Here is a 25,181-nt window from a genome sequence, read left to right on the forward strand (position 1 = left end):
CCTCCTTTTTTATTTCAAATCTGGTGCCACATCATGTTGTGAGTTCAAGTGGGTGTTTAGTTTCACTCCACGAAGTGGCAATGTGATATGTCACATGAGTGTGGCGCACAAGAAGTTCAAAATAGTGGGTGTTTCAGATACTCATATAAAACAAAGAGACGTGATTTCTCACTGTGGAAGGTATCAGTCCAATTGAGATCCATCCTCGACTCTAAAATGTGTATTCTGTTGACTGTCTCTTCATCTCAGGGTCATAATGGTGGACCCAGGTTTTGTCTCCTGTGACAATGTGTGACAGAACAATTTCCCTCTTCTTTTCATAGTGTTCCAGAAATTCCAAATACATGACTTTCTAACCTTCTTTCTGCTCATCTGTCAGCATTTTCAGGACCCACCAGGCACAGACCTTTCTGTAGTCTAGCTCTTTAATGATGGCCCTTACAGCTGGTTTTCTGATGCTTACTACATCACGCAGTTTATGTGTTGTGATGCAGTGGTCCTCTCCAATGAGCATGTTGATTTGGCTCTTGTTGTCTTCTGTCATTGTCGGTCTCTGGCCAGCTGCTCCAAGACTTGTCAACAACATTGTTTCTTTGCTCTTGAAGTGTCTCACCCAAAGTCTGACTGTACTGATGTCAATGGTATTGTCACCATACACATTTTGGAGTCTAGTATGGATTTTGACTGGACTGATTTCTTCTGCAGTGGGAAATTCAATCAATGCCCTTTGTTTTATACAAGTATCTGAAACATCCACCATTTTGAACTGTTTGTGCACTGCATGCATGTGACATATTGTATTGCTGCTCTGTATGGTGAAGCTGAACACATCTAGCGAGTTACACTCACAACATTATGAAGCTTTGTACTGGGACTTTTTCTGATGCACCTGCAGTTCCTTTTCACAATTTTTTCACCCTCACCTGAGTTCTTCTCAGTAACCACAAAATGCATCATTCTTGTGCCCACTAGCTTAGCATAGCCCCAGGTTGCCTCTGACATAGGAGTAGCAAATAGGTTCGGTTCAGTGAATAAATGTAGCACGAGCCCCTGTGCTGGTGCCTGAGTGTTTCTCTCTCTCTCTCTCTCTCTCTCTCTCTCTCTCACACACACACACACACACACACACACACACACACACAATCTGCCCTTCCCCCCACCTCTCACCACCCCTAGGCTTACTTACAGGCATGCAGACGCATTGGCATGCAGAGCCAGGCTGCTTCCTGCTTGCGGCACTGGCCAGCCCACACACTCTGGCTCGTCATGTTTTGTGACTGCCAGAAAGCGCCTTGTTGCAGTTTTGATGTGACAGTGTATGCATTTGAGAACCACAAATCTATGTCTGAAGGAAAACTGACTTGGTGCGTTAATGTCGTAAACCCACGTAATTGCTGGAGCCGCGTTGCCAGATACTTCTTTTCTGGTGAACTTCTTAGCCATTAACACGAGAAAACGTGTGAAATGGGACATGAGATGTGTGACATGAGAAGGTTCAGAACGGCCTTTTCCAAGGAACATCCTCTGCTTCCATCATCTTGCTCAAATGGGGGCCCTGTGGATGACCAATTCACCAGCTTGTTTCCCCCCTGCAGCATTTAGCCATGTGGCTCTACTTGGCCGCCCTGCTGGGGCTTTACTTCCTTCGCCGATGGTACCGGGAGAGGCAGACTGTGGAGAACCTGACTGAGAAATACGTCTTCATCACTGGCTGCGACTCTGGATTTGGGAACCTGCTGGCCAGGCAATTGGATGCCCAGGGCCTGAGGGTGCTGGCAGGTTGCCTCACCCAGAAGGGGGCAGAGCAGCTGGAGAAGGCCACGTCGGAGCGGCTGAGAACCACCATCCTGGATGTCACCAGCACAGAGAGTGTTGAGGCAGCGACCGAGTGGGTGAAAGGATGTGTGGGAAGCAAAGGTAATTGAATCTTCCCAATTCTGTAATTCTTTGTCTGTGCTCCATTCTTTATGAAGCAAATATAGGATTCATTTCCTTTCATCATTAATGGGAACTGCGAGAGTTGCCAACTGACTCGAGAATAACATTGTGTCCTTCTCTTATACCTGAACAGCAAGTTGATTTGTTACTTTTGGTTTCTATTGATGTTGTGTAAATATCAGCATAAACACAAGAATATGAGAATAGACTAAAGAAAATGGAAAACATCCAGTTCTTAAGAGAACTTGGAATAAGTGGGTGCATTTGAATTAAGGAACGGTAATTCCAAGTTTGTAATTAAGAAACTGCAAATATCTCTCCCTCCCACACCCAGTGTGTCTTTTCTAATTACATGGAGAGATCATTCATCCGAACCATTCCCTCTCACTTGATCTAAGCACTTCAAATATTATTTTGATCTCATAGTATTTAGATTGCATGTGAGGGTTCGTTCATACGGTCACCTCCACACCATCAGAAGAAAAGGAATGGCATGCTGGGAGGAGGAGGAAAGCATACATGTTTGCTCAGACAGGTCCATCAGAAATGATATCAAATACAATAGTCCTAAACATGTGTATTCTCTCCTCCCGCAGGGCTCTGGGGCTTGGTGAACAATGCAGGCATAGCTTCTCCAATGGCTCCCAATGAATGGCTGACCAAAGAGGACTTTGCAAAGGTGATCAATGTCAACCTGCTTGGGCTGATTGATGTCACGCTACACATGCTGCCCCTGGTGAAAAAAGCCAGAGGGAGGGTGGTCAACGTCTCTAGCGCATCAGGGAGGCTATCGACTGCTGGAGGAGGGTACAGCCCATCTAAGTTTGGCGTGGAAGCTTTTTCTGACAGCCTCAGGTAAAGTGCCAGGTCTGCAAATTCCATGATTTTTGGCTCAAAACCTGTAAGATATCTGGCTCAACATATCTGTGAGATTGACTTATACTCTAGTATCTGCGGAAATTCCAGGCTACGGTTCTTTGTTGTTCAGTGTTTGAATGTGTTATTTTCCTTGACCAATATTTTCCTGTTCTTCTTGGAAGCAACTAAAATAAACTTATTGGCTGATGGATGATGTATAAGATCATAAGAACAGCCCCACTGGATCAGGCCATAGGCCCATCTAGTCCAGCTTCCTGTATCTCACAGCGGCCCACCAAATGTCCCCAGGGAGCATGCCAGACAACAAGAGATCTGCAGCCTGATGCCTTCCCTTGCATCTGGCATTCTGACATAGCCCATTTCTAAAATCAGGAGGTTGCACATACACATGGCTTGTAACCCATAATGAATTTTTCCTCCAGAAATTGTCCAATTCCCTTTTAAAGGCATCAAGGCTGGATGCCATCACCACATCCTGTGGTAAGGAGTTCCACAGACTGAGCACACGCTGAGCAAAGAAATATTTTCTTTTGTCTGTTCTAACTCTCCCAGCACTCAATTTTAGTGGATGTTCCCTGGTTCTAGTGCCATGTGAGAGTGTAAAGAGCATCTCCCTATCCACTCTGTCCATCCCCTGCATAATTTTGTATGTCTCAATCATTTCCCCTCTCAGGCATCTCTTTTCTAGGCTGAAGAGGCCCAAACGCCATAGCCTTTCCTCATAAGGAAGGTGCCAGAGCCCAGTAATCATCTTAGTCGCTCTCTTTTGCCCCTTTTCCATTCCTAATATGTCCTTTTTGAGATGTGGCGACCAGAACTGAACGCAATACTCCAGGTGTGGCCTTACCATAGATTTGTACAACGGCATTATAATATTAGCCGTTTTTATTCTCAATACCTTTTCTAATGATCCCAAGCATAGAATTGACCTTCTTCACTGCCACCGCACATTGGGTCGACACTTTCATTGACCTGTCCACCACCACCCCAAGATCTCTCTCCTGATCTGTCACAGACAGCTCAGAACCCATCAGCCTATATCTAAAGTTTTGATTTTTTGCCCCAATGTGCATGACTTTACACTTACTTATTGAAACGCATCTACCATTTTGCTGCCCATTCTGCCAGTTTGGAGAGATCCTTCTAGAGCTCCTCACAATCACTTCTGGTCTTCACCACTCGGAAAAGTTTGGTGTTGTCTGCAAACTTAGCCACCTCACTGCTCACCCCTATCTCCAGGTCATTTATGAAGAGGTTGAAAAGCACCAGTCCCAGGACAGATCCTTGAGGCACACCGCTTTTCACTTCTCTCCATTGTGAAAATTGTCCATTGACACCCACTCTCTGTTTCCTGATCTTCAACCAGTTCTCAATTCAGGAGAGGACCTGTCCTCTAATTCCCTGACTATGGAGATTTTTCAGTAGCCTTTGGTGAGGGACCGTGTTGAACGCCTTCTGAAAGTCCAGATATATAATGTCCACATCCAGTTCTCCCGCATCCACATGCCTGTTGACCTTTTCAAAGAGTTCTATAAGGTTCGTGAGGCAAGACTTACCCTTACAGAAGCCATGCTGATTCTCTCTCAGCAAGGCCTGTTCGTCTATGTGTTTTGAGATTCTATCTTTGATGAGGCATTCCACCATCTTACCCGGTATAGATGTTAGACTGACCAGCCTATAGTTTCCCGGGTCCCCCCTCCTTCCCTTTTTAAAGATTGGTGACATTTGCTGTCCTCCAATCTTCTGGCACCGTGGCTGGTTTGATGGACAAGTTGCATATTTTAGTGAAGAGATCAGTAACTTTGTTCTTCAATTCCTTAATAACTCTTGGGTGGATGCCATCAGGGCCCGGTGACTTATTGATCTTTAATTTATCAATGAAACATCTTCTCTTTTAACCTCTATCTGACTTAATTCCTTGGTCAGGAGGGGCCGTTTGGGCAGTGGTATCTGCCCAAGGTCTTCTGCCATGAAGACAGATGCAAAGAACTCATTTAATTTCTCTGCCATCTCTAAGTTTCCTTTTATCTCCCCTTTCCCTCTCTCACCATCCAGAGGGCCAACTGCTTCTCTGGTGGGTTTCCTGCTTCTAACATATTTGAAGAAGCTTTTATTATTCCCCTTAATGTTGCTGGCCATGTGTTCCTCATAGTCTCTCTTGACCTCCCGTGTCACCTTCTTACATTTCTTTTGCCACAGTTCATGTTCCTTTTTCTTCTCCTCATTCTCCTCATTATTCTCCTCACAGCAGTCGGATTATTCCTTCCCTTCTGTTTAAAGGCAGGGGAGAGAGGAGCAACAGAAAGCCTTAGGGCAGCAAAGTCTATTTCCAGCAGAGGAGTGGCCTGTGAGACATCCAGCGCTAGGCTTGCCTTGCTTTTATCCTTTTATAAGCAGCCCTGCTGGTTGTCTCTGTCTGTATAGGCCAGTCTCAGAAGGTGGGTCTCGCCACATGTGTTTTTTCTTAGGAGGGAGCTCAGGGGAGAGGAGGGGTGCCACTATCAAGAGAGTGATGGGCCAGGGGAGATATGGTGGTGGGGGCTGGACAGACCATTACAGGAGGGGGAGAATTCATCATAGGCAGATCATCTCTCCTTCTGGTCCTTCCCCCAATTCTCGGATGCCTGGTGGTCTTGGCGGTGAGTCCCTGGATCTGAAGCTGCTGCTTTTGAATGCCAGGTTGGTGAATAACAAAACCTGCATCATGCGGGATTTAATCCTGGATGAGAAAGCTGACCTGGTATGCATTATGGAGACCTGGTTGGACATGGCAGGAGGAGTTAATATCTCCGAACGTTGTCCACCAGGTTTCCAGGTGTTGCAACAGCCAAGATTGCAATGGTCTATCGTGAGTCCAACTCCCTTACCAGTGCCCTGTCCAGCAGTTTGCTGGGTTCGACTGCCTGCATGTTGTGTTGAGAGGGCCGGACAGGATTGGGATTCTGTTAGTGTACCGCCCGCCCTGCTGCCCAACAGTCTCCCTGCCTGAGCTGACCGGGGTGATCTCAGGGATAGCATTGGAGTCCCCCCACCTATTAGTGCTGGGGGACTTCAATGTTCATGCCGAGGCACCTGCAGCAGGGGCAGCTCAGGATTTCATGGCTGCCATGACAACCATGGGCCTGTCCCAGAAGATCTCGGCCCCAACACATGCTGGACCTGGTGTTTACAGCTGGGCACAGGGGTAGTGATCTGGATGTAGAGGAGATTAAGATCACTCCGTTGTGATGGACAGATCACTTCCTGATAAGCTTTAGGCTTGTTGCAGCTTCTCACCTTCGCAGAGGCAGGGGACCGCATTCACGGTCAGCCGCTGTGACGTGTTTGCACAACATTTTGCAGATAACATCGATCGTATTCGTCACGACTTGGATGCCACATTGACAATGTCTGACGATGTCCCCTTGGCAACTGCTTGTTCGATGTTGTGGGATTCTTTTCAGCTTGTACAGCCTGAGGATGTGGACAGACTCCTTTGGAGTGTGAGGCCACCTGCCTCACCCAGCTTGGCTGATAAGAGCTACCTGGGGTGGACTGGCTGAGTGAACAGGGAGGGTGGTCAACTCTTCCTTGATGGAGGGGACGTTACCACTTGCTTTGAAACGGGTGGTGGTTCGCCCCCTCCCTGGATTCCACTGTGTTAGACAACTACCGGCCAGTCTCCAACATCCTGTTTCTGAGCAAGGTAATTGAGCGGGTGGTGCGTCTCAGCTCCAGAGAGTCTTGGATGAAGCGGATTATCTGGATCCTTTTCAATCTGGTTTCAGACTGGGCTTTGGGACAGAAACTGCCTTGGTCGCCTTGGTGGATGACCTATGCCAGGGACTGGACAGGGGGAGTGCGTCCCTGTTGGTCCTGCTGGACCTCTCGGCGGCTTTCGATACCATCAACCATGGTATTCTTCTGGGCCAGTTGGCCGAGTTGGGAGTTGGAGGCACTGTTTTGCGGCGGTTCTGCTCCTACTTGGAGGATCGGTCCCAGGATCGGTGCTGGGGGATGCCTGTTTGACACCCTGGCCCTTGAGGTGCGGCGTGCCGCAGGGTTCAATTCTGTCCCCCGTGCTATTTAACATCTACATGAAACAGCTGTGAGAGGTCATCCTGGGATTTGGAGTGGGTGCCATCAATATGCTGATGACACCCAGCTCTATCTCTCCTTTCCTCCAGACTCCAGGGTGGCAGTTGAGGGCCTGGAGCGCTGTCTGGAGGCAGTGAGGATCTGGATGGGGGCTAACAAGCTAAAATTAAATCTGGATAAGACAGAGACTCTCTTGGTTCGGAAATCCTCGATGCAGGTGCTGGAGTATCGGCTTGCACTGAATGGGGTTGCACTCCCCCTGAAGGAGCAGGTCCGCAGCTTGGGGGTCCACCTGGACTTGCAACTGCTCCTGGATTCCCAGGTGGCGGCTGTGGCTAGGGGGGCCTTTGCTCAGCTTCGGCTGACAGTGATCCAGACCTGGCCACAGTGATCCATGCCACGGTGACATTGAGGCTAAATTATTGTAACGCGCTCTATGTGGGGCTGCCCTTGAAGACAGTTCAGAAACTGCAACTAGTGCAGAATGTGGTGGCCTGTGTAGTTACTGGAGGTAGGCGGTTTGACTGTCAGTCTGCTTCTCCAGCGGCTGCACTGGCTGCCCATTTGTTTCCGGGCCCAATTCAAGGTGCTGGTTTTGACCTTTAAAGCCCTGTACTGCTCTGGGCCAGGGTATCTCAGAGACCGCCTAAATAATAATAATAATAATAACAGGTATTTATATACCGCCTTTCTTGGTCTTTATTCAAGACTTTATTCAAGGCGGTTTGCATAGGCAGGCTTTTATTTAAATCCCTTATTAAATAGGGATTTTTACAATTTGAAAGAAGGTTCTTTCTTTCAAGAACCACTACATTCAGGTGTTTCATTCCAATCTGGCTTCACATTCTGGCCTCCATCCTCCCACGCTCAGAGCAGATGGAATAGCTCGGCTTCAGCTTGTCAACTGCTTCAAGGTCGCACAGTGCCAGTGGCCTCGAACTGGCGACCTTGTGGATGTTATTCTGCAGGCAGACGGAGGCTCTACCCTCTAGACCAGACCTCCTGCCTACTCCCGTACAATCCGGCCCGTCCTCTTAGGTCATCAGAGAAGGCCTTTATATAAGTGCCACCACCTAGGGAGGTACGTGGGGCAGCGGCAAGAAATAGGGCCTTCTCAGTAGTGGCACCAACACTATGGAATTCCCTTCCCCTTGACTTAAGAACTGCTCCCTCTCTTGAAACTTTTCGGTGAGGCCTGAAGACTCTTCTGTTTAGATAAGCCTTCTGAGTTCCTGGCCTTTTTAACATCTCTTAATATCTCTTAATATTTTTTAACATCTGTTTACAGGCCTGATCCTTTTTTAATTTGCTGCGCTATGCTCTTATCTGACTAGTTTTTATCTGACTACTGTTTTTACAATATGTTACAATATGTTATTTTTTTATCTGTTTTAAACTATGTTTTTAATGTGTTTTAACCTTGTTTTGTAAGCCGCCTTGAGTCCCTTCGGGGAGAAAGGCAGGGTAAAAATAAAGTATAATAATAATAATAATAATAATAATAATAGGGCAAGACTTCCATTTACGGAAGGAAGCTTCCTTGCCCTTCACAGCCTCTCTAACTTGACTCGTTAGCCATGTGGGCACCCTCCTGGAATTTAGTTGAGCCCTTCTTCCTTTGCGGTATATGCTTCCGCTGTGCCTCTGTTACTGTTGTTTTAAGCAGCCTCCATACACTCTGGAGAGATTGGACTCTTTGTACCTTTCCTTTCAACCTCCTTCTAACCAATCTCCTCATTTGAAGGAAGTCCACTCGTTGGAAGTCAAGGGTTTTTGTGAGAGATTTGTCCGATGTTCTTCCCCCGACGTGCATTTTGAAACAGATCGCAGCATGATCACTATTCCCCAATGCCTCAGTAACATTGACATCTCTAACCTGGTCCTGAGTACCACGCAATATTAAATCCAGAATCACCTGTCCTCTGGTGGGCTCCATGACTAGCTGCTCTAAGGCACAGTCATTTAGTATGTCAAGGAATCCGATCTCCTTTTCGTGACCAGAACACAAATTGACCCTGTCAATATGAGGATAATTGAAGTTCCCCATTATTACAACCCTGTCCCTCCTTGTCACCTCCCTGATCTGTTTCTTCATGTATGAATCTTAGCATAAAATTAACTAGGGTAGTTGTGGGGTTGAAGCAGTTCTCCCCTGTCACAAAGTCAACTCACCACAAACTGTCTTCTGCTCTCATCAGGCGAGAGCTCCATCCTTTTGGGGTCCATGTCAGCATTATTGAACCGGGTAGTTTCAGAACACCTATTGTCAACAAAACTATAGAGGACCTGCACAAAGCATGGAGCCAGGCACCTCCTCACATCAAAAAATCCTACGGGCACCAGACCTTTGAGAAATGTAAGTTAGCATGTTCCTTTATTTTTCATAATTCACTACAGGGCTTGGTCTTGTGACAAATTGAAAGGGTGAATATCACAGAGATCCACTTGTCTGAGTTTCAGTTCCCAAACATTAAAAAAATTTTCAGGTACATCTACTTTGTGTTTGGACTTCTAGGGATGGGATCCAGGACCTACTGTTAGTGTCTTTGGGCCCAATCCAGACCTGAGTGCATTGGTTTACCACCGGCACAGACTATCGGAAATAGTCATTGTTGTCATAAGGCATTGTTACAGACGTCACAACCTCCCCCAGAATGTCGTGATGTCTGCTTATTGCCTCCAGAGGTAATTAACCGGCCATAAACCCATCCAGCCACTTAACACCTCTCAGGCTTCTCTTGTTTTCAGTTACCAGTTGCTCTTCAATCGTAAGAGCTTCCAAACCGGATAGTCAGGTCAATTTATCAAACCCATTTGAGCCGTACTCCAGCCTGAGCCTCCCTGACTCAGCCTGATCTCAGGAGCAGGTCTCCTTTACTGGGGTATCCAGTTCACATACCAACCAACCATGGATTAGCTCCCACAACCAAGTCCCTTTGTTCCATCGGTCCAATAATCCAGTCAGCTCTAATAGATAGGATGTATTGAAGAGAGAGTTAAAGAAACAGTTATACAGACAGGCACTGCATCAGTCATAGATTTAAGAATTTAGATTAGAGCATATCATTGCATTACAACACTCAGCAATAATAGAACAATAAAGAGCTAACTCCTAATCCTAACTATCGCTCACCAAAGCCTTGGTGGAGTTCCAGTCCAACCCATCCTTGCTGCAGTCAAGGTGGGTCCATCTTGTCAGAAGGGTCAACGCTCAGGCCCCCCTTGGCCAGAGGTGAATTAAGACAAAGGAAAGCTACTTCCTTCTACCTTTATAGGTCTTCTGATCCATCCACCAATTAGAACTCGGATCCAGCCGAACATTCTAGGTATGGACGTGCCACAGACCTTCTCCCTCATGGTGGACTCCCCCCACCCAACCTGTAAAGCTCATAGCTTCACCTAGTTGCTAATCAAGCAGCCTTGGAGCCAGTTTCACAGCCTGGCACCTTATCGGAGGCCCTGTGAAGCGGCCGCCTCCACAGTTCTCTCAGACCTGGTATGTGCTAATGAGCACCCTTGTTTGCAGCTGGTCCTTGCAACTCGGGCCCAGCAACATGGCCAAAGGCAGAGACTGTCCTTGCTCAGGTTTTTACCTTGTCAACCCCCATGTTAACTTTTCCGTCACAGGCATGCTTGCGAGCAGTACCGGTGCCAGTGCCAGAGCTAGCACAGCACGAGCCTGCACTGGACCAACTCTGCCACTGGGCCCATGGCCCGCCACCCGACACTCTCCTGGAGTGCCAGGCGGTGGAGAGGTGGGTGGGGGCATGAGTGAAGATGATCTAGGGTGGAGGGAGGGTCGGGAGGAGGGGTGGCGGGGGAGGGAGTGAGGCAGGAGGAGGTGGGACTGGAGGAGCTCCGCTCCGCTGGGCTGCGAGGCCCAAAACAAGGCTTCTTGATTGCATGCTGGCTTAATGGCCAACACAGAACCAAGAAGCCCAACTGCGGGGCTGTTTCCCTTACCCGGGGGAAGGGGACAAAAATCCCTTCTCCCCGGGGGCTGCTGCCAGTTACCTGGTGTGGTCAGGATGCCACAGCAGCCATTTTAGCAACCCTGCCAGCCAGTCAGCTCAGGATTCGGCTGTTACTCCCTGATTCTATTCCTTCCCTCCCCTGCCATTGTAGTCACATTGCTGAAGCACGCACTGTATCCTGTGGTGGGGGCAGTTCCAGGGGACTCCTCTGGGTAAACCTGCAGAACCAGCACAGGTCTACTTGGACCTGTGCCAACAATTTAGCTGGTACAAGTCTGCGTGAACCTGGAACAGCAGATTGAAGCCTGTAAGGGGAAGACAATATCACCAGTACCGCTGTCACAGATAGTGCCCCTTTCTAGCCCTTGTTCCACCACTGTTTTAACCCTTCTCCTTCCCTTTCCACTCGCTCCCTTCCCTGTTCTGCCCTGTCTTCACTTCCCTCCCACTCTCTATGCTGACTTATCAGTGCCAGGGGACCCAACACAACTTGCAGCAATATCCCAGCTCCTCCCAATGGCAGGAAACATTTGCAACCACCATAAAGTGCCTTAGGCCATCAGAACAGGAGTTCCATCAGTGTAAGGGCAGCATAAGACTGAGCAGCCCAGTGACTAAAGTGTCACCATGTCTCACGAATTGTTGCAAGGTTAACTTGTCATGTGGTTTGTATCACACACAGATCTCCGACTGAGTCACACTATCAGTGGGAACTTCAGCCAGAACCTCAGTATGGTCACTAACTGCATGGAACACGCCCTGAAGTCCCGCCACCCTCGCACTCGCTACTCTGCCGGTTGGGATGCGAAACTTGTCTACATTCCTGCCTCTTATTTGTCAAGCTCAGTGGCAGACTTTGGATTTCAGTGTGTTATGCCCAAGCCAGATACGTTATAAAGTTATGATTGTCCAAAAGCCTCACAAGCCAGGGATGATACTGAACTCTAACTTCCTCTTCCAATATCTCAATCACGTGACGCTTTGGGAATCAAGGAACTTTAAAAGTCTTATTTTTAAATAAGTTTTTCTTTTTCTTAGGGTTCGGATATTTTTTTCCTTCGTTTTCTGACCTGTTGGCACATACGGTTTGCTCTTTTCCAAGTTCTGCTCTGAAATCACAGAACATGTATATTCATGCATATGTATCCATTTCTACTGCATCCGTTTCAATTGATCTGGAGGGAACCAATCAGTGACTTCAGCAGCCATCTGGCAGAATGGGTTTGGCTGCCTCTTGGTGAAACTGACCCTGAGGAAGAATCATGGGACTGGAAATGTGTGGGGCTTCTCAGCCCAACGCCACCGCTTTGCCTTCTTTTCTTTTTTGCTGCTCCTAACACATTTTGAATTGCTTTTATTGCTTATAACACAGGCCTGCAAAATTGAGGGTCAGAAAAGTTTTTCCCAAACTTTATGGTGGTTTGATATGAATTTGGGGTGCCGATTCCAAAAATGGCATCCATTTTGCCTTCTCATGTCTAGTTTTGGAGATATAGTATAGCCTCGTTAGTGAATGGTTCGTGCAGCTTCCTCATGAGTGTTGCAAGGTCAAAAGCAAACTCAGTAGGCAAGAGTGGTGATTGTCTGCAAGCTTTATTTCGTTGCCAGCAACGGGCTTCTCAGGGACTCCTGTCCAAAATGAAGAGAGCAATGAGAGCCATGTGGGAACTCCCAAAGCCCTCAGGGAGAGCAATTTTCCAGTGTGAGCCTCTCCCTTATATTTGATTCTGGCTCCTTTGTCTGAGGAGTCTTACATTTCTCATTGGCTGGTGTGTGACATCAGAGATGGGGGCCTTCTTAGGGTTGGCCAGAGATAACTTTACAAGCATTTGATTGGTTGGCTTCAAGGTACAAACTCCAAAAAAGGAGAAAACATACATTGAGACATTATAGAAAACATTGTTTCCAACAACCACTAGATGGCACTGTTTACGCATTTACTGGCTTTGGTATGTCTTGTGCTATCTTTCCAAATTCCTTTTTGTCTGGTCTCATCAATCACTGTGGGCTTTCTGCTAACCTCTGTTTAATTCTCTATATGTGACTTGTTATTGTGATGTATAGTGATATAAACATATATTTAATACAAGACAAACTAACTTCTTATTGTAAAAAGGATTTTAAGAGACTTTTCTCATTCATTTTAACTAAATCCAGCTTTTTCTTTCAGCTTTCAGCTCTTGTTATGTTTTGGCTTAATTAGGGGACTTTCTCTGGAATGTTATTTCTGTTATCTTCTGTCTGTCTAACAAGATAAACTGTCCGCTTAGATCTCCTCAGTAAAAAGTCTCCAACCTGTGTATAACCTTTAGTTTTATCGTCTCTTGGTGCCAAGAGATATAATTTATTATTGCAAGTGTATCCTGACTACTCTCTATTTGTTATCTAAACCTGTCTCTCTGAGTTATAAATCTGTCTCTGAGTTGTAGTCTAATCTCTCTTTGAGTTGTAAATCGGTCTCTGAGTTCCAATTAAAAGTATCTTTTGCCTAAGATAAGAGCCTTATCTGAGGAGTAACTTCATACCACATTCCAGTGTCTCCTGTCAGACTCTCCCAATTAACTTTTGCTAGGCTTTGCCTTTCAAGGTTGCATTTTCAGACTTGTGGCTTTAAGTAAAACTTAATAATTTTTCCCCTTTCTGTGTATTTCATGCTTTGTATTTCTATACTATTATTTAGCTTTCAAACAGTAAAACTTATTCCTAAACTATTACATCCTTATATATTGAAGAATATTTGGCATGCATGCTAACTTCGTAATTTATTTGGCACTTCTATGAATCCTCACAGTATTCATAACATTGTCCTTCTGAAAATATAATGTTTTAAAAGTCCAAAAATGCCTTTTTCCTTTTCAATTCTCTGCTTAGAAGCAACTTGAAGGTGGAATTTGCCTCCCTATTCAGCGTTTTATCTGACGCTTTAGTATAATGAGCATACAAGGCTATAAATTTGATTCCAAGAGAAGCTTAAATCATTTGTCATACTAGCAATTAGCCTGAGATGGAAATTCCAGCTTCTTATACTCCTGTTTCCATGAAGCGGTTCACCTTATCTGATGCTTTGACAGTTTGCCCAGAAACATTCCTTGAGACTGATATACAGACTGTCTCTGTTTGCAGTTTCAGACAAAGACCAGAAAAATGCTTTTTTTTGGGGGGGGGGGGGGGGGTTCTAAAGCATGCTGAGCATATGAATATAACATTTTCCCTATTTCTTATATAAACTAATATGTTTGTGAGCATGCTAAACATAAACTCCCATAGCATAGCATAAACATTTGGTTTGTTCTATAACATTAGTGGCTGTCATGGCCTTGCATCATTGAGGAAGCCATGGTGTAGGCTTCCTCACGAGGAAGCTGCTTGAACCATTCACTAAGGCTATACTATATATCCAAAACTAGCCGTGATAGGACAAAACGGATGCCGTTTTTGGAATCAGCACCCCAACTATACCTAGCAGTTGGTGTTTAAGGAATCAAAATGTGTGTTGACCTTTGTAATTAGAGGTGTTTGAAAATGGTGTTATTTATTTTACTCAGCCCATTGTGTTCAGTAAGACTTGGGCTGTAATCATAACTGACTCACCCAAAATAAACACCTCTACATAGTTAGTAACATACTATCAGTGGTGTTGCTGTGGGGGTGTGGGTCACACTGGTTTATGCACATGACGGGTGTTACTACGACTACTGGCCAAAATTTTGGTATTTTCTAATCATACCATCATGTTATATATCATGCAATGCGTAATTTAATAGAGAATGCAACAAAGCAAACCGCATTAGAATATCTCTCTTCCAGGGAGAGAAAACCCACAAGTTACTGTTACTGTCATGAATACTAGATAAATATAAGGCATCTATTATTATTACCTTACTTTATTCACATCAAAATGACAACACAGCTGATAATGATCGTATGCACACAAAAACCACAACCTTTATTAGCTGGTAAATCCTCATCCACACAGACAACTGCCTGACATCTAGGTGTAGATGAAGTACTGACAAAGGATGGATGCTGTGCCAATTATGGCAGTATTCTGTAATTCGGCTAGTGTTATTGCAGGGGAGTCCAGGTGTGCAAAGTACTAGTTAAATTGTGTTGACATTGTTCCTAGTGCACCAGTTACTATCAGCAGCACTTTTACATGCTTCATCCAGATTCGTGTCAATTCTATGCACCGGTTGCGGAATTTGGATACTTTCTCCTGTTCTTTCTCCAAAATTTGCGAGTCACCAGGAATGGCGACATCTATGATTAACACATGCCTGGCTTCTATGATGGTACTTTCTGGCATACTGACCTCCACATGTCTGTCAGTCTGTATCCAAAAGTCCCACAGGATTTTGACCTCTTCATTTTCTACTACTCTTTCCACTTGGTGTTGCCACAGCTTTTCTGACGCGGGTATGTTGTACTTTTTACATAAGGCCCAGTGAACTAATTTGGCCACATTATTGGGCCGTTCTTTGCCCCACATCCCACAATAAAGACACAGACAAAGGTCTATGGTAGAAAGGGCCACTTTATTAACTGTTTAAATTACAGCTCAAATTGCAGCAGGGGCTAAGTCATGTGGGTTCTACGTGGGGGAAACGGAGCTGCCCATCTATCTCCCCCTAAACCCATTTTGGGCGACCACACCCAACTCCAGGCTGTGTCAGAACAATGCCTGCCACCCCCTTCCTTGTCACCCCAAAGGGATCAGGCTGGCTGGCTAGTGCAGGCCACCCCAGCAAACCCGTGGTGCACCTTTGCCACCAGGCCGAGGTTCGGCTAGCCCGTGTCACCCAGTCGGGTATGCCAGCATGACCGAGCATGGAGTCCTCCCAGCCCTTGCCACCCTGCGGTGTACACCAAGATTGCCTTACCTACCCAAACCTGCACGACACCTGCCACACGGGGGGGGGGGGGGTCAACCTAGCGCTTGGCCCCCTCTGCACCATAAGGAAATCACTTTCCGCAGTCCCTGCTGCAAGTCCTTAAGAAAATTATCTTTACCCAAATCGAGTGGCATACTCCATTGCTTCTGAACAACTCTGGCACATAATGCCCAAAGTCTGGATGAGGAATAACTTCACTACTTGTCCTAGAATCACCTGACTTAAGAGTATATTTAACTTCTTCCTGGCTAACTCGATCTTTTTGACACTCTCAGCATGATGTCATGCCCTACGTGGCAGGAAGTCGGTCCATAAGGACGACCATCCCAGGGAAGAGCTGACTAATGTGGAGAATGTCACTATGGGCCTGGAGCCTCAAGGACACCATTGCCCTCTGGCCCAGGACACTCTCCCCCAGATGGATTACAACTACCTAAGGCAGGGCCAGGGCCCTCAAAACTCATAAATTTCAGGAAGAAATTGCCCCATTCTGTGTTCCTCTTCTTGCCCCAGTGCACACAAGCTGTGGGACCCAGTCACAGCTGGGTGTCAAAGCAACTGGAGGTCACTCTCTTCCTTGCCCAGAAGACAATGAAGTATCCACCAAAAGAACCCGAACTAGCAGATCCTGGAACTGCAGAAAAGAGGAAGCCGGCATGAAACACTATAAATGTTCAACTGCAAACGTAGCTAACCAATCCCTGGTCCCAACTGGGATGGACTGCAGCCCAAGGCCGTGAACACATAACTGGGCCATATGCCCAAACCAGTGCTACCCGGCAGCACCAGTGTGACATTTTGCGCCCAACCGCAGTCACAGGCCATGTCTGTACAATTTTGTGGTATTAACTAGCCCTTTCCCCCTACCATCAGGAGAGAGGGTCACAGCTGCGAGCAGCTGGATGCCAGAAAGGCTTAAGTACACTCACCTGGGCCATGTGCCCAAACCAACGCCACCTGGCGGGAACCCAGCATGGCTTTCTGCGCCCAACCACAGTCGTTGTGGAATTAACTAGTTTTCTCTCCCTACTACTAGGAGAGAGAGTCACCGCAGTGAGCAGCTGGATGCCAAAAACAGCTTACAGTTCATCAGGGTCCTTGATATAATACTTAAATGCGCCTGAGTGCCAATGGCCAATCTGCTGGATGTCATGTGCCAGCCGTCCGTTGTCAGCTGCTGCTGCTGCTGCTCAAGTTCCAAAGGAGTGCGGCCGTAGTCCTTGACTTGCAACAAGACTTGCTAAAGCCCCGCGGAACAAGACCCTAAACTAGGGAAAGGAAACCAAGGTCGCATCAGCCTGACCAAACTGAGGGCCAGGAGTGGGCGGACAATCCACCAGATAGGACCCGAGTGTCATCACGATGCACAAAGTCAGGTTTGCTGCCTGTTGTCGTACTCTGCAGCCCATGCCCTTCTGAACTGTCTTAACAACAGAGGTTAGACACAATAACACGGTGGAACTGAAGGGCCCTACCAGATTTGTCCCTTGCCGAGACATACAAATCTCATTGGGGTGGAAGGTGCCTCATCAGTAGTTAAGCACAGCGCCTCCAAATGCCTGACCAGTCTAATCAAAAGCCCCAGGGTGATAGGCTGTCTTCAGTCTGTGGGGCATTTCCGCTTAAGACCCTCCACCAGCTTTCTAGCCTTAAGGTCCATGATGGCGTCAGCAAAGCCTTGGGCACCAGCACAGTAGGCCAAGACTACTAGATACACAGCCAGAGACCACTTAACAACAGGATCTTATGGAAATACAAAGGAACCCCATAAAGTGCTTAAATGTTATGGCCCAGACTTGAGATAAGTACAGGTCTGCCCTATAAGCTGCAAACTTCCCCACCTTACTGTGGTAGCTCTAACAGGCAGCAGGCGCAAGTGCAGACCAAATTATATCTTGCGCCCTAAAAACACGGATCAATAACCAAAGGGGAGTATTGGATCAGGTCTTGCCATGCCCCTGATGCCAAGCGATGGAAACAGTCGACCAAAAATTGATATAGGCCAGGCATGTCCAACTTTGAACAGGTCGTGATCTACTTTTTCCGGCCAAAAATGCCGGTGATCTACCACCATGAAAATTAAATTTCAAATTAGTTTCAAATTAAATTTTAACCCAATAAAGTTGGAGGATTCCCCCCCCCCCCAATTTTTAATGAACCTTCTGTCATTTACTTGGATGTGATCAGCTGTTAAGCAAATTAAGCAAAAACAAAACAGAGAGACGAAGATCCAGTAAGAACTGCGAGGGGAAATGGAAAGTACATTTTTTCTCATCAAAAAAATAGGTCCAAAAAATGTTTTCTGCCTAGGCACCTATGGAACCTGCAGGATTAGAGCGTGTCACTCAAGGAGACTGTAGAGCGTCCACAGAGGTATGTGGAAAAAGATGAGGGCAATCTAGGAAAAATGGGGGTCAGGCCTTGAAAACGATGAACCCGGGGTCATTTAAAAAATAGGTCCAAACATTTTTTTCACCCGAGGCACCTGTGGGACCTGCAGGAGAAGTACACATTACCCATGGAGACTGTAGAGCTACCACAGAGGTATGTGGAAAAAGATGAGGGCAATCTAGGAAAAATGGGGGTCAGGTCTGAAAAATGATGACCCCCGGGGTCATCGAAAAAATAGGTCCAAAAATTTTTTTTTTCTCCCGAGGGACATGTGGGACATGCAGGAAAATAGCGGATCATCCAAGTAGACAGTAGATCCTGCAGAGATATGTGGGACAAGATGTGGGAGATCAATGAAAATTGGGAGTCAGGTCTGAAAAGTGCTGACACCGGGGTCATGCAGGAGGTCGAAAATAGGTCAAAAAAATTTTTTCCCCCAATGCACTTGAGGGTAATGCAGGAGAAGTACTGGTCACCCAAGGAAACTGTGGAGCATCCACAGAGGTATGTGGGAAAAGATGTGGGCGATCAAGGAAAAATGGGCACAGGCCAGAAAAATTATGACCCCGGTGTTATATAGTGGGTCCATGTGAATAAAGGAAAGCATAGAGATAACAGCTCAATATGTTTTTTCCATCTTCTGAACAGAACCTGGCAATGAAACACAAGGCAAACTCCCCTGGCTTTTTATAGCCTTTAGCTCCGCCCAGACTTCCCATGATTGGTGCAGTTGAAACCTTAACTAGAGGGCCAATCAGATGGTAGGATTTTGATCCATTACCCGATTGGCCAGCCATAAGTCTGGGCCAATCAGTTATGCAGGATTTCGACCCTGCATAACTTACATACATAACACCCCTCCCCCCAAAGTACAGTTCAAGATTAACAAACATAGTCCTGTAAGTGGCGGGGCCGTACCCGCATTCGCAAAGAGCAGTGTGGCGTTTGTATCAGGACCTCTGGTTCCTCAGTCAGCTCTGGGTTTGGCACATCTATGGCAGAGGGACTCCCCATAGGTGTGCCGACATCAGGTGGCTCAGATAAGTCCAGGGAGGTCTCCGGTTGCCACAGTAACAGGTCTGGAGTGATGGCCTCTCCAGACTGTGGCAAGACCTGATGCTGTTCACTGGGGACTGGAATCAGCATGGCAGATGCTGAGTCAGCCAGGCGGCAGCACATCTGGTCCACATGACAGGATGGTAAACTCGTATAAGACGGGGCCAGTGATTCTAATGACGGTTGCTGGGATTCACGCTGGACTATTTGCATAGTTCCGTACATACACTGGGTCATTCAGGCTGAACCCACGAACACCCTCTCGTATCTCAGAGGTTGGTGGTCTTTCCAAAGTCCTGTCAAGGCAGGTCGTCAGGCGCCGCCCCATAAGAAGTTCCGCTGGACTGCGGCCTGTGGCAGTGCATGGGGTGACTCGCTGGCTGAAAAGGAACGCTGCCAGTTGATGGTCCCACTCACCCTGGATGATGCGGGTGAGTGCTTCTTTTGTGGTTCTCACCATGTGTTCAGCTTGACCATTCGTGGATGGATGGAAGGGAGCTGATGTCACATGGCAGATCAAATACCTGCTGATGAACTCCTTGAATTCTGCTGATGTGAACTGGGCAGCATTTTCCAACGCAATCATATCAAGCAGACTGTGGGTAGCAAAGATCTTGCGGAGAGCCTTGACAACTGCCCGGGTTGTCATAGCTGCTACTGGGACAACTTCTAGGCATTTGGTGTACGAGTCCACTAGAATGAAGAAATTTTGGCCCTGAAAAGGCCCTGCAACATCTATATGTAGTCGGAACCACGGGGTGCGAGTGGACTCCCACTGTTGTACGGGTGCTCTAGGTGCTTCTGGCCGAGACTCCTGGCAGGTGTTGCATCGATTCACCCATTCTTCGATGGCCGTATCAATTTTGGGCCACCAGACGTAGCTCCTGGCCAGTGCCTTCATTCGTACGATGCCCAGATGGTTTTCATGTAGGGCTTCTAGGACCCGGTGATAAAGCTTAGTCGGAATGACTACCCGGCTTCCCCAGAGGAGGTAACCTTATGCGCTGAGAATTCATGCTGGCAGGAGACATATGCAGTGAACTCTGCGTCCTCCACACCCAGTTGAGAACACGGGAAAGGATGCGATCCTTGGCAGAGTGTGAAGCCACGTCCGAAGCATGGAGTGTCGGTTCTGGGAGCGATTCCAGGAGCATGATGCCATGTGCTAGAGCTGGATCGGGTTCATGAGCAGGCAGTGGAAGGTGACTGAGAGCATATGCATGGCCCATCGCTTTGCCAGGCCTGTAATGCAGAGAGTACTGATATGCTGCCAGGAATATGGACCAACCCAGGATGTGGGGAGACAGAATCTGTGGCATCTCTTTATCTGGGGCGAAAAGCCAGCAGAGGCTTATGGTCCGTCGTAATCAAAAAATGGCGACCATAAAGATAGTCATGGAATTTTTTGACGCCCGCCACTATAGCCAGAGCCTCTTTGTCTATCTGTGCATAATTCCATTCTGCAGGAGACAAAGTGCGTGGACTACTATAATGGGCTACTGGGACCTCTCTTCCATCTGGGAGTGTGTGGCTGAGGACTGCACCAATACCGTATGGAAAGGCGTCGCATGCAAGGTCAACGGGAAGTGACTCATCAAAGTGAGCCAGCACGGAGTTGGAAGTGAGTAAATTCTTTACCTCTCGGAAAGCAGCATCCTCACGGCGGCCCCAAACCCAGGGAGTCCTCTTGTCCAGAAAGTGATGCTCTGCCAATGCTGCCTTATCTGGCAAAAAGGAATGGTAAAAGTTCAGGAACCCTAAAAATGCCTGTAACTCCCTGCTTGGAGGTTGGAGGTGGGGCATTCACGATAACTTGAACCTTTTCTGGTGCAAGATGAATACCATTAGCATCAATGAGGTATCCCAGGAACTCAACTTTCGGGGTCCCCAAAATGCACTTCTCTTTCTTTACCCTAAGGCCAGTAGACTGGAAGCGGCAAAGGACCTCACGAAGGCGACTGACGAATTCTGAATCTGATGCCCTGGCAATCAGCATGTCGTCAAAAAAGGGAATGACTCCAGGAATTTCTTTGAGGAGAGTGTCCATGAGGCCCTGAAAAATTCCTGATGCTACACAGACGCCGAACTGCAAGCGCTTGAACCTAAAGGCACCCCGGTGGGTAACTGTGCCTCTGCTGTGTCATCATCAACTGGCAACTGCTGATAAGCCTGGGCTAAGTCCAATTTTCCAAAAACCTTGGAGGCGAGGAGATGGCTGATGACCGGCACCAGGTATGCATACTGCTGGAGAGCCTTGTTGATTGTACGTTTGTAATCCACGCAGATCCTCACATCCCCGTTAGGCTTCAGAGGGGTAACAATTGGAGTCCCCCAGAGTGCATGCGGCACTGACTCTAAGACCCCCTCACAGCTAGCATATGTCAACATAGCTGATGGCTTTACCACTGAATTTCTTCAAGGCATGCCGCCTAATGTAGTTGAAGCCCCAGCCATAATGAAGTGCAGGATCTGAATCCTTCACACATGCGCATGCAGGAAGACCAGCTTGACTTGTGTCCAGCTGGGTACTTGGAAGGCCCAATCCCCTTTTCTCCTTAGCATAGGGGCAAGGGAAGCAGGGGTAGTGCAAGGAAGAACAAGAAGCAAGAGTGGGCCCTGCTGGGGGAGTGCCACAATGACCCCCAGCAGCTGTAATCACACAAGCGTAAGGGCCAGGCACCTATTGTTTTACAGCAGGGGTGTCCAAAGTTTTTGGCAGAAGGGCCGCATCATCTCTCTGACACTGTGTCGATGGCCGGGGGGGGAAAAGAATTAATTTACATTTAAAATTTGAATAAATTTATATGTTTACATAAATGAATATATTAAAGATGGACTTACGTATATGAATGAATGAAGGTCTTGCAATAGCTCAAGGCCTATAAAAGGCCTTGCACAAAGCAAGGCTGGCCTTTCCTTTGCTGCCGCTACATCTGCATCACAGATGTGAAACAACAAGCATTGGAGGAAGCCCTCATCCTACAGCACACGAGAATCAAACAGTTGCCCTCATGCTGAGAGCAGTTGCCTGGGGCCAGTGTGGGCTGCAACAAATCTCCAGAGGGCCAGAGGCTCATTGGAGACTGGGGGCTCCTTGAGGGCTGCATTGAGAGGCCTTGAGGGCTGCAAGTGTCCCCAGGGCCAGGGTTTGGGCACCCCTGTTTTACAGGATCTGGTCTTGGATAAAATCAGACAAAATTGTAGTTAGACACCCCCTAAGTTTAAACCCCCCTCCACAAACTTATCCAAGAGTCATAGAAAATTCCATGATTTTTGGTGCAAAACTTGCTCTCGACTTATCTGTGAGATTGACTTTTACTTGAGTGTCTGTGGTAATTCCAGGCTACGGTTCTTTGTTGTTTAGTGTTTGAATGTGTTATTTTCCTTGACAAATATTTTCCTGTTCTTCTTGGAAGCAACTAGTATAAAGTTATTGGCTGATGGATGATGGATGAATGTTAGTAAAGGATAAAATTAACTTGGGGTAGTTTTGGGGTTGAAGCAGGTCTCCCTTGCCACCAAGTCAACTTGCCACAAACTCTCTTCTGCTCTCATCAGGTGAGAGCACCATCCTTTTGGGGTCCATGTCAGCATTATTGAACCAGGTGGCTTCAGAACATCTATTGTCAACAAAGTTATAGAGGACCTGCACAAAGTGTGGAGCCAGGCACCTCCTGACATCAAAAAATCCTATGGGCAGCAGTACTTTGAGAAGTGTAAGTTAGCATGTTCCTTTATTTTTCATAATTCCCTTCAGGGCTTGTTCTTGTGACAAACTGAAAGGGTGAAAATCATGAAGATCCACTTGCCAGAGCTTCAGTTCCCAAACGCTAACAATTGTTTCAGGTGCCTCTCCTTTGTGTTTAGAATTCTAGGGATGGGATCCAGGACTTTCTGTTATATGTGTCTTAGGGCCCAATCCAGACCCGTGTGCACCAGTATACCACCGGCACACACTATCGCAAATGTGCCATAAGGCACATTTGTGAACAGTACTATGGGCCAGTGCCAGAGCTAGTCCAGGACGAGCCTGCGCTTAGCCAGCTTCAGCACTGGGCCCGCGGTCTGCTGTCCAGCATTCACCCCGATTGTCAGACAGTGGAGAGATAAGAGAGTGGGGGGAGGTGTTCTGGGGCAGAGGGAGGGCGGGGAGGAGGTGTGATGGGGGAGGGAATGGGCAGGACCAGCAGAGCTCAGCTTCACTGGATCAAAAGCCCTGTCAGGCCACGAGGCCTGACACAACATTTCTTAATTCTACACCAGCTAAATAGCTGACACAGGGTTGAGAAGCCCCATTGCGGGGCCGTTTCCCTTACCTGGGCGAAGGGGAGAAAAGTCCCCTTCTACCGAGAAGCCACCTCCAGCTGCCTGGTGTTGTCAGAATGCCGTGGCAGCCATTTTGGCATCACAGTAGCCCCACATGCTTGGCAGCTCAGGATTGGGCAGTTGTGCCCTTATTCTATTCCTTCCTTCCCCCACCATTGTAGTCACACCGCTGAAGCATGCACTGTATCCTGTGGTGAGGGGGCAGTCCCAGAGGACTCCTCTGGGTAACCAGGAGGAGGACACGTCCAGCACCAGGACACATCTACTTGGACCTGTACCAATAATTTCACTTGTACAAGTCAGCATGGACCTGCGAGGGCAGATTAAAAACTGGAAGGGGAAGAGAATATCTCCAGTACTGTTGCCACTGATAGTGCTGCCTTCCAGCCTTCATTCCACTACTGTTTTACCCCTTCCCGTTCCACTCACTCCCTTCCCCATCCAGCCCCCTCCACACCTCCCTCCCTCTCCACATGCTGACTTATCAGTGCCAGGGGATACAACAGCTCTGCTGCTGGGCCACCCCCACTCACAACTTGCAGTGGTACCCCAGCTCCTCCCAATGGCAGGAAGCATTTGCAACCACCATAAAGTGCCTTAGGCCATCAGAATGCGGGTTCCGTCAGTGTAAGGGCAGAATAAGATTGAGCAGCCCAGTGACGAAAGTGTCACCATGTCTCACGAGTTGTTGCAAGGCTAAATTTTCATGGGCTTTGTATCAGACACATTATCAGTGGGAACTTCAGCCAGAACCTCAGTATGGTCACTAACTGCATGGGACACGCCCTGAAGTCCCGCCACCCTCGCACTCGCTACTCTGCCGGTTGGCATGCGACACTTGTCTTCATTCCTTCTTCTTATTTGCCAAGCTCAGAGACAGACTTTGTACTCGAGTGTGTTATGCCCAAGCCAGATATGGTATAAAGTTATGATTGTCCAAACAAGCCTCGCAAGCCAGAGATGATTCTGAACTTTAATTTCTTCTTCCAATATCTCAATCACATGACACTTTGGGAATCAAGGAACTTTAAAAGTCTTATTTTTAAATAAGTTTTTCTTTTTCTTAGGGTTAGGATATTTTTTCCTTGGTTTTCTGACCTGTCGGCGCATACGGTTTGCCCTTTTCCAAGCTCTGGATTGAGACCACAGAAAGTGTATATTCGTGCATATGTATCAGTTTCTGCTGCATCCGTTTCAATTGATCTGGAAGGAACCAATCAGTGACTTCAGCAACCGTCGGGCAGAATGAGTTTGGCTGCCTCTTGGTGAAACTGGTTCCACTGACCCTGAGGAAGAATCATGGGACTGGAAATGTCTTAGCCCAACGCCACCGCTTTGCCTTCTTTTCTTTCTTGCTGCTCCTAACACATTTTGAACTGCTTTTACTGCTTATAATTAGCGGTGTTTGGAAATGGTGTTATTTATTTTACTCAGAAGTAAGCCCATTATGTTTATTAAGACTTGGCCTGTATTCCTAACTGACTCACCAAAAACAAACCCCTCTGTAGTTAGAAACATACAATGCAATAAGAAGTTCTTCACAACATCAACATTTATTTCTCTGCTCTGACACATTACCATTCTAATCTTGGTGCATCCCCCCCCTTCCCAGGCTTTGGTTCAGAAGGAATAACTTTGCTTTACATTT

At 47.2% G+C, this 25,181-nt stretch overlaps 1 protein-coding gene across 1 annotated transcript; it reads left to right on the forward strand.

The window, feature by feature from the left end:
• Positions 1-1,604: 1,604 nt before the first annotated feature.
• LOC136638803 (retinol dehydrogenase 16-like) lies at positions 1,605-11,765 on the forward strand. Its single transcript, XM_066612831.1, has 4 exons — positions 1,605-1,917; positions 2,535-2,793; positions 9,093-9,250; positions 11,551-11,765. The coding sequence occupies exons 1-4, from the start codon at positions 1,605-1,607 to the stop codon at positions 11,763-11,765; spliced, it is 945 nt and encodes a 314-aa protein (XP_066468928.1).
• The last annotated feature ends 13,416 nt before the right edge of the window (positions 11,766-25,181 follow it).

Source organism: Tiliqua scincoides, chromosome 2 (genome assembly GCF_035046505.1).
Source record: "Tiliqua scincoides isolate rTilSci1 chromosome 2, rTilSci1.hap2, whole genome shotgun sequence".
Taxonomy (NCBI): domain Eukaryota; kingdom Metazoa; phylum Chordata; class Lepidosauria; order Squamata; family Scincidae; genus Tiliqua; species Tiliqua scincoides.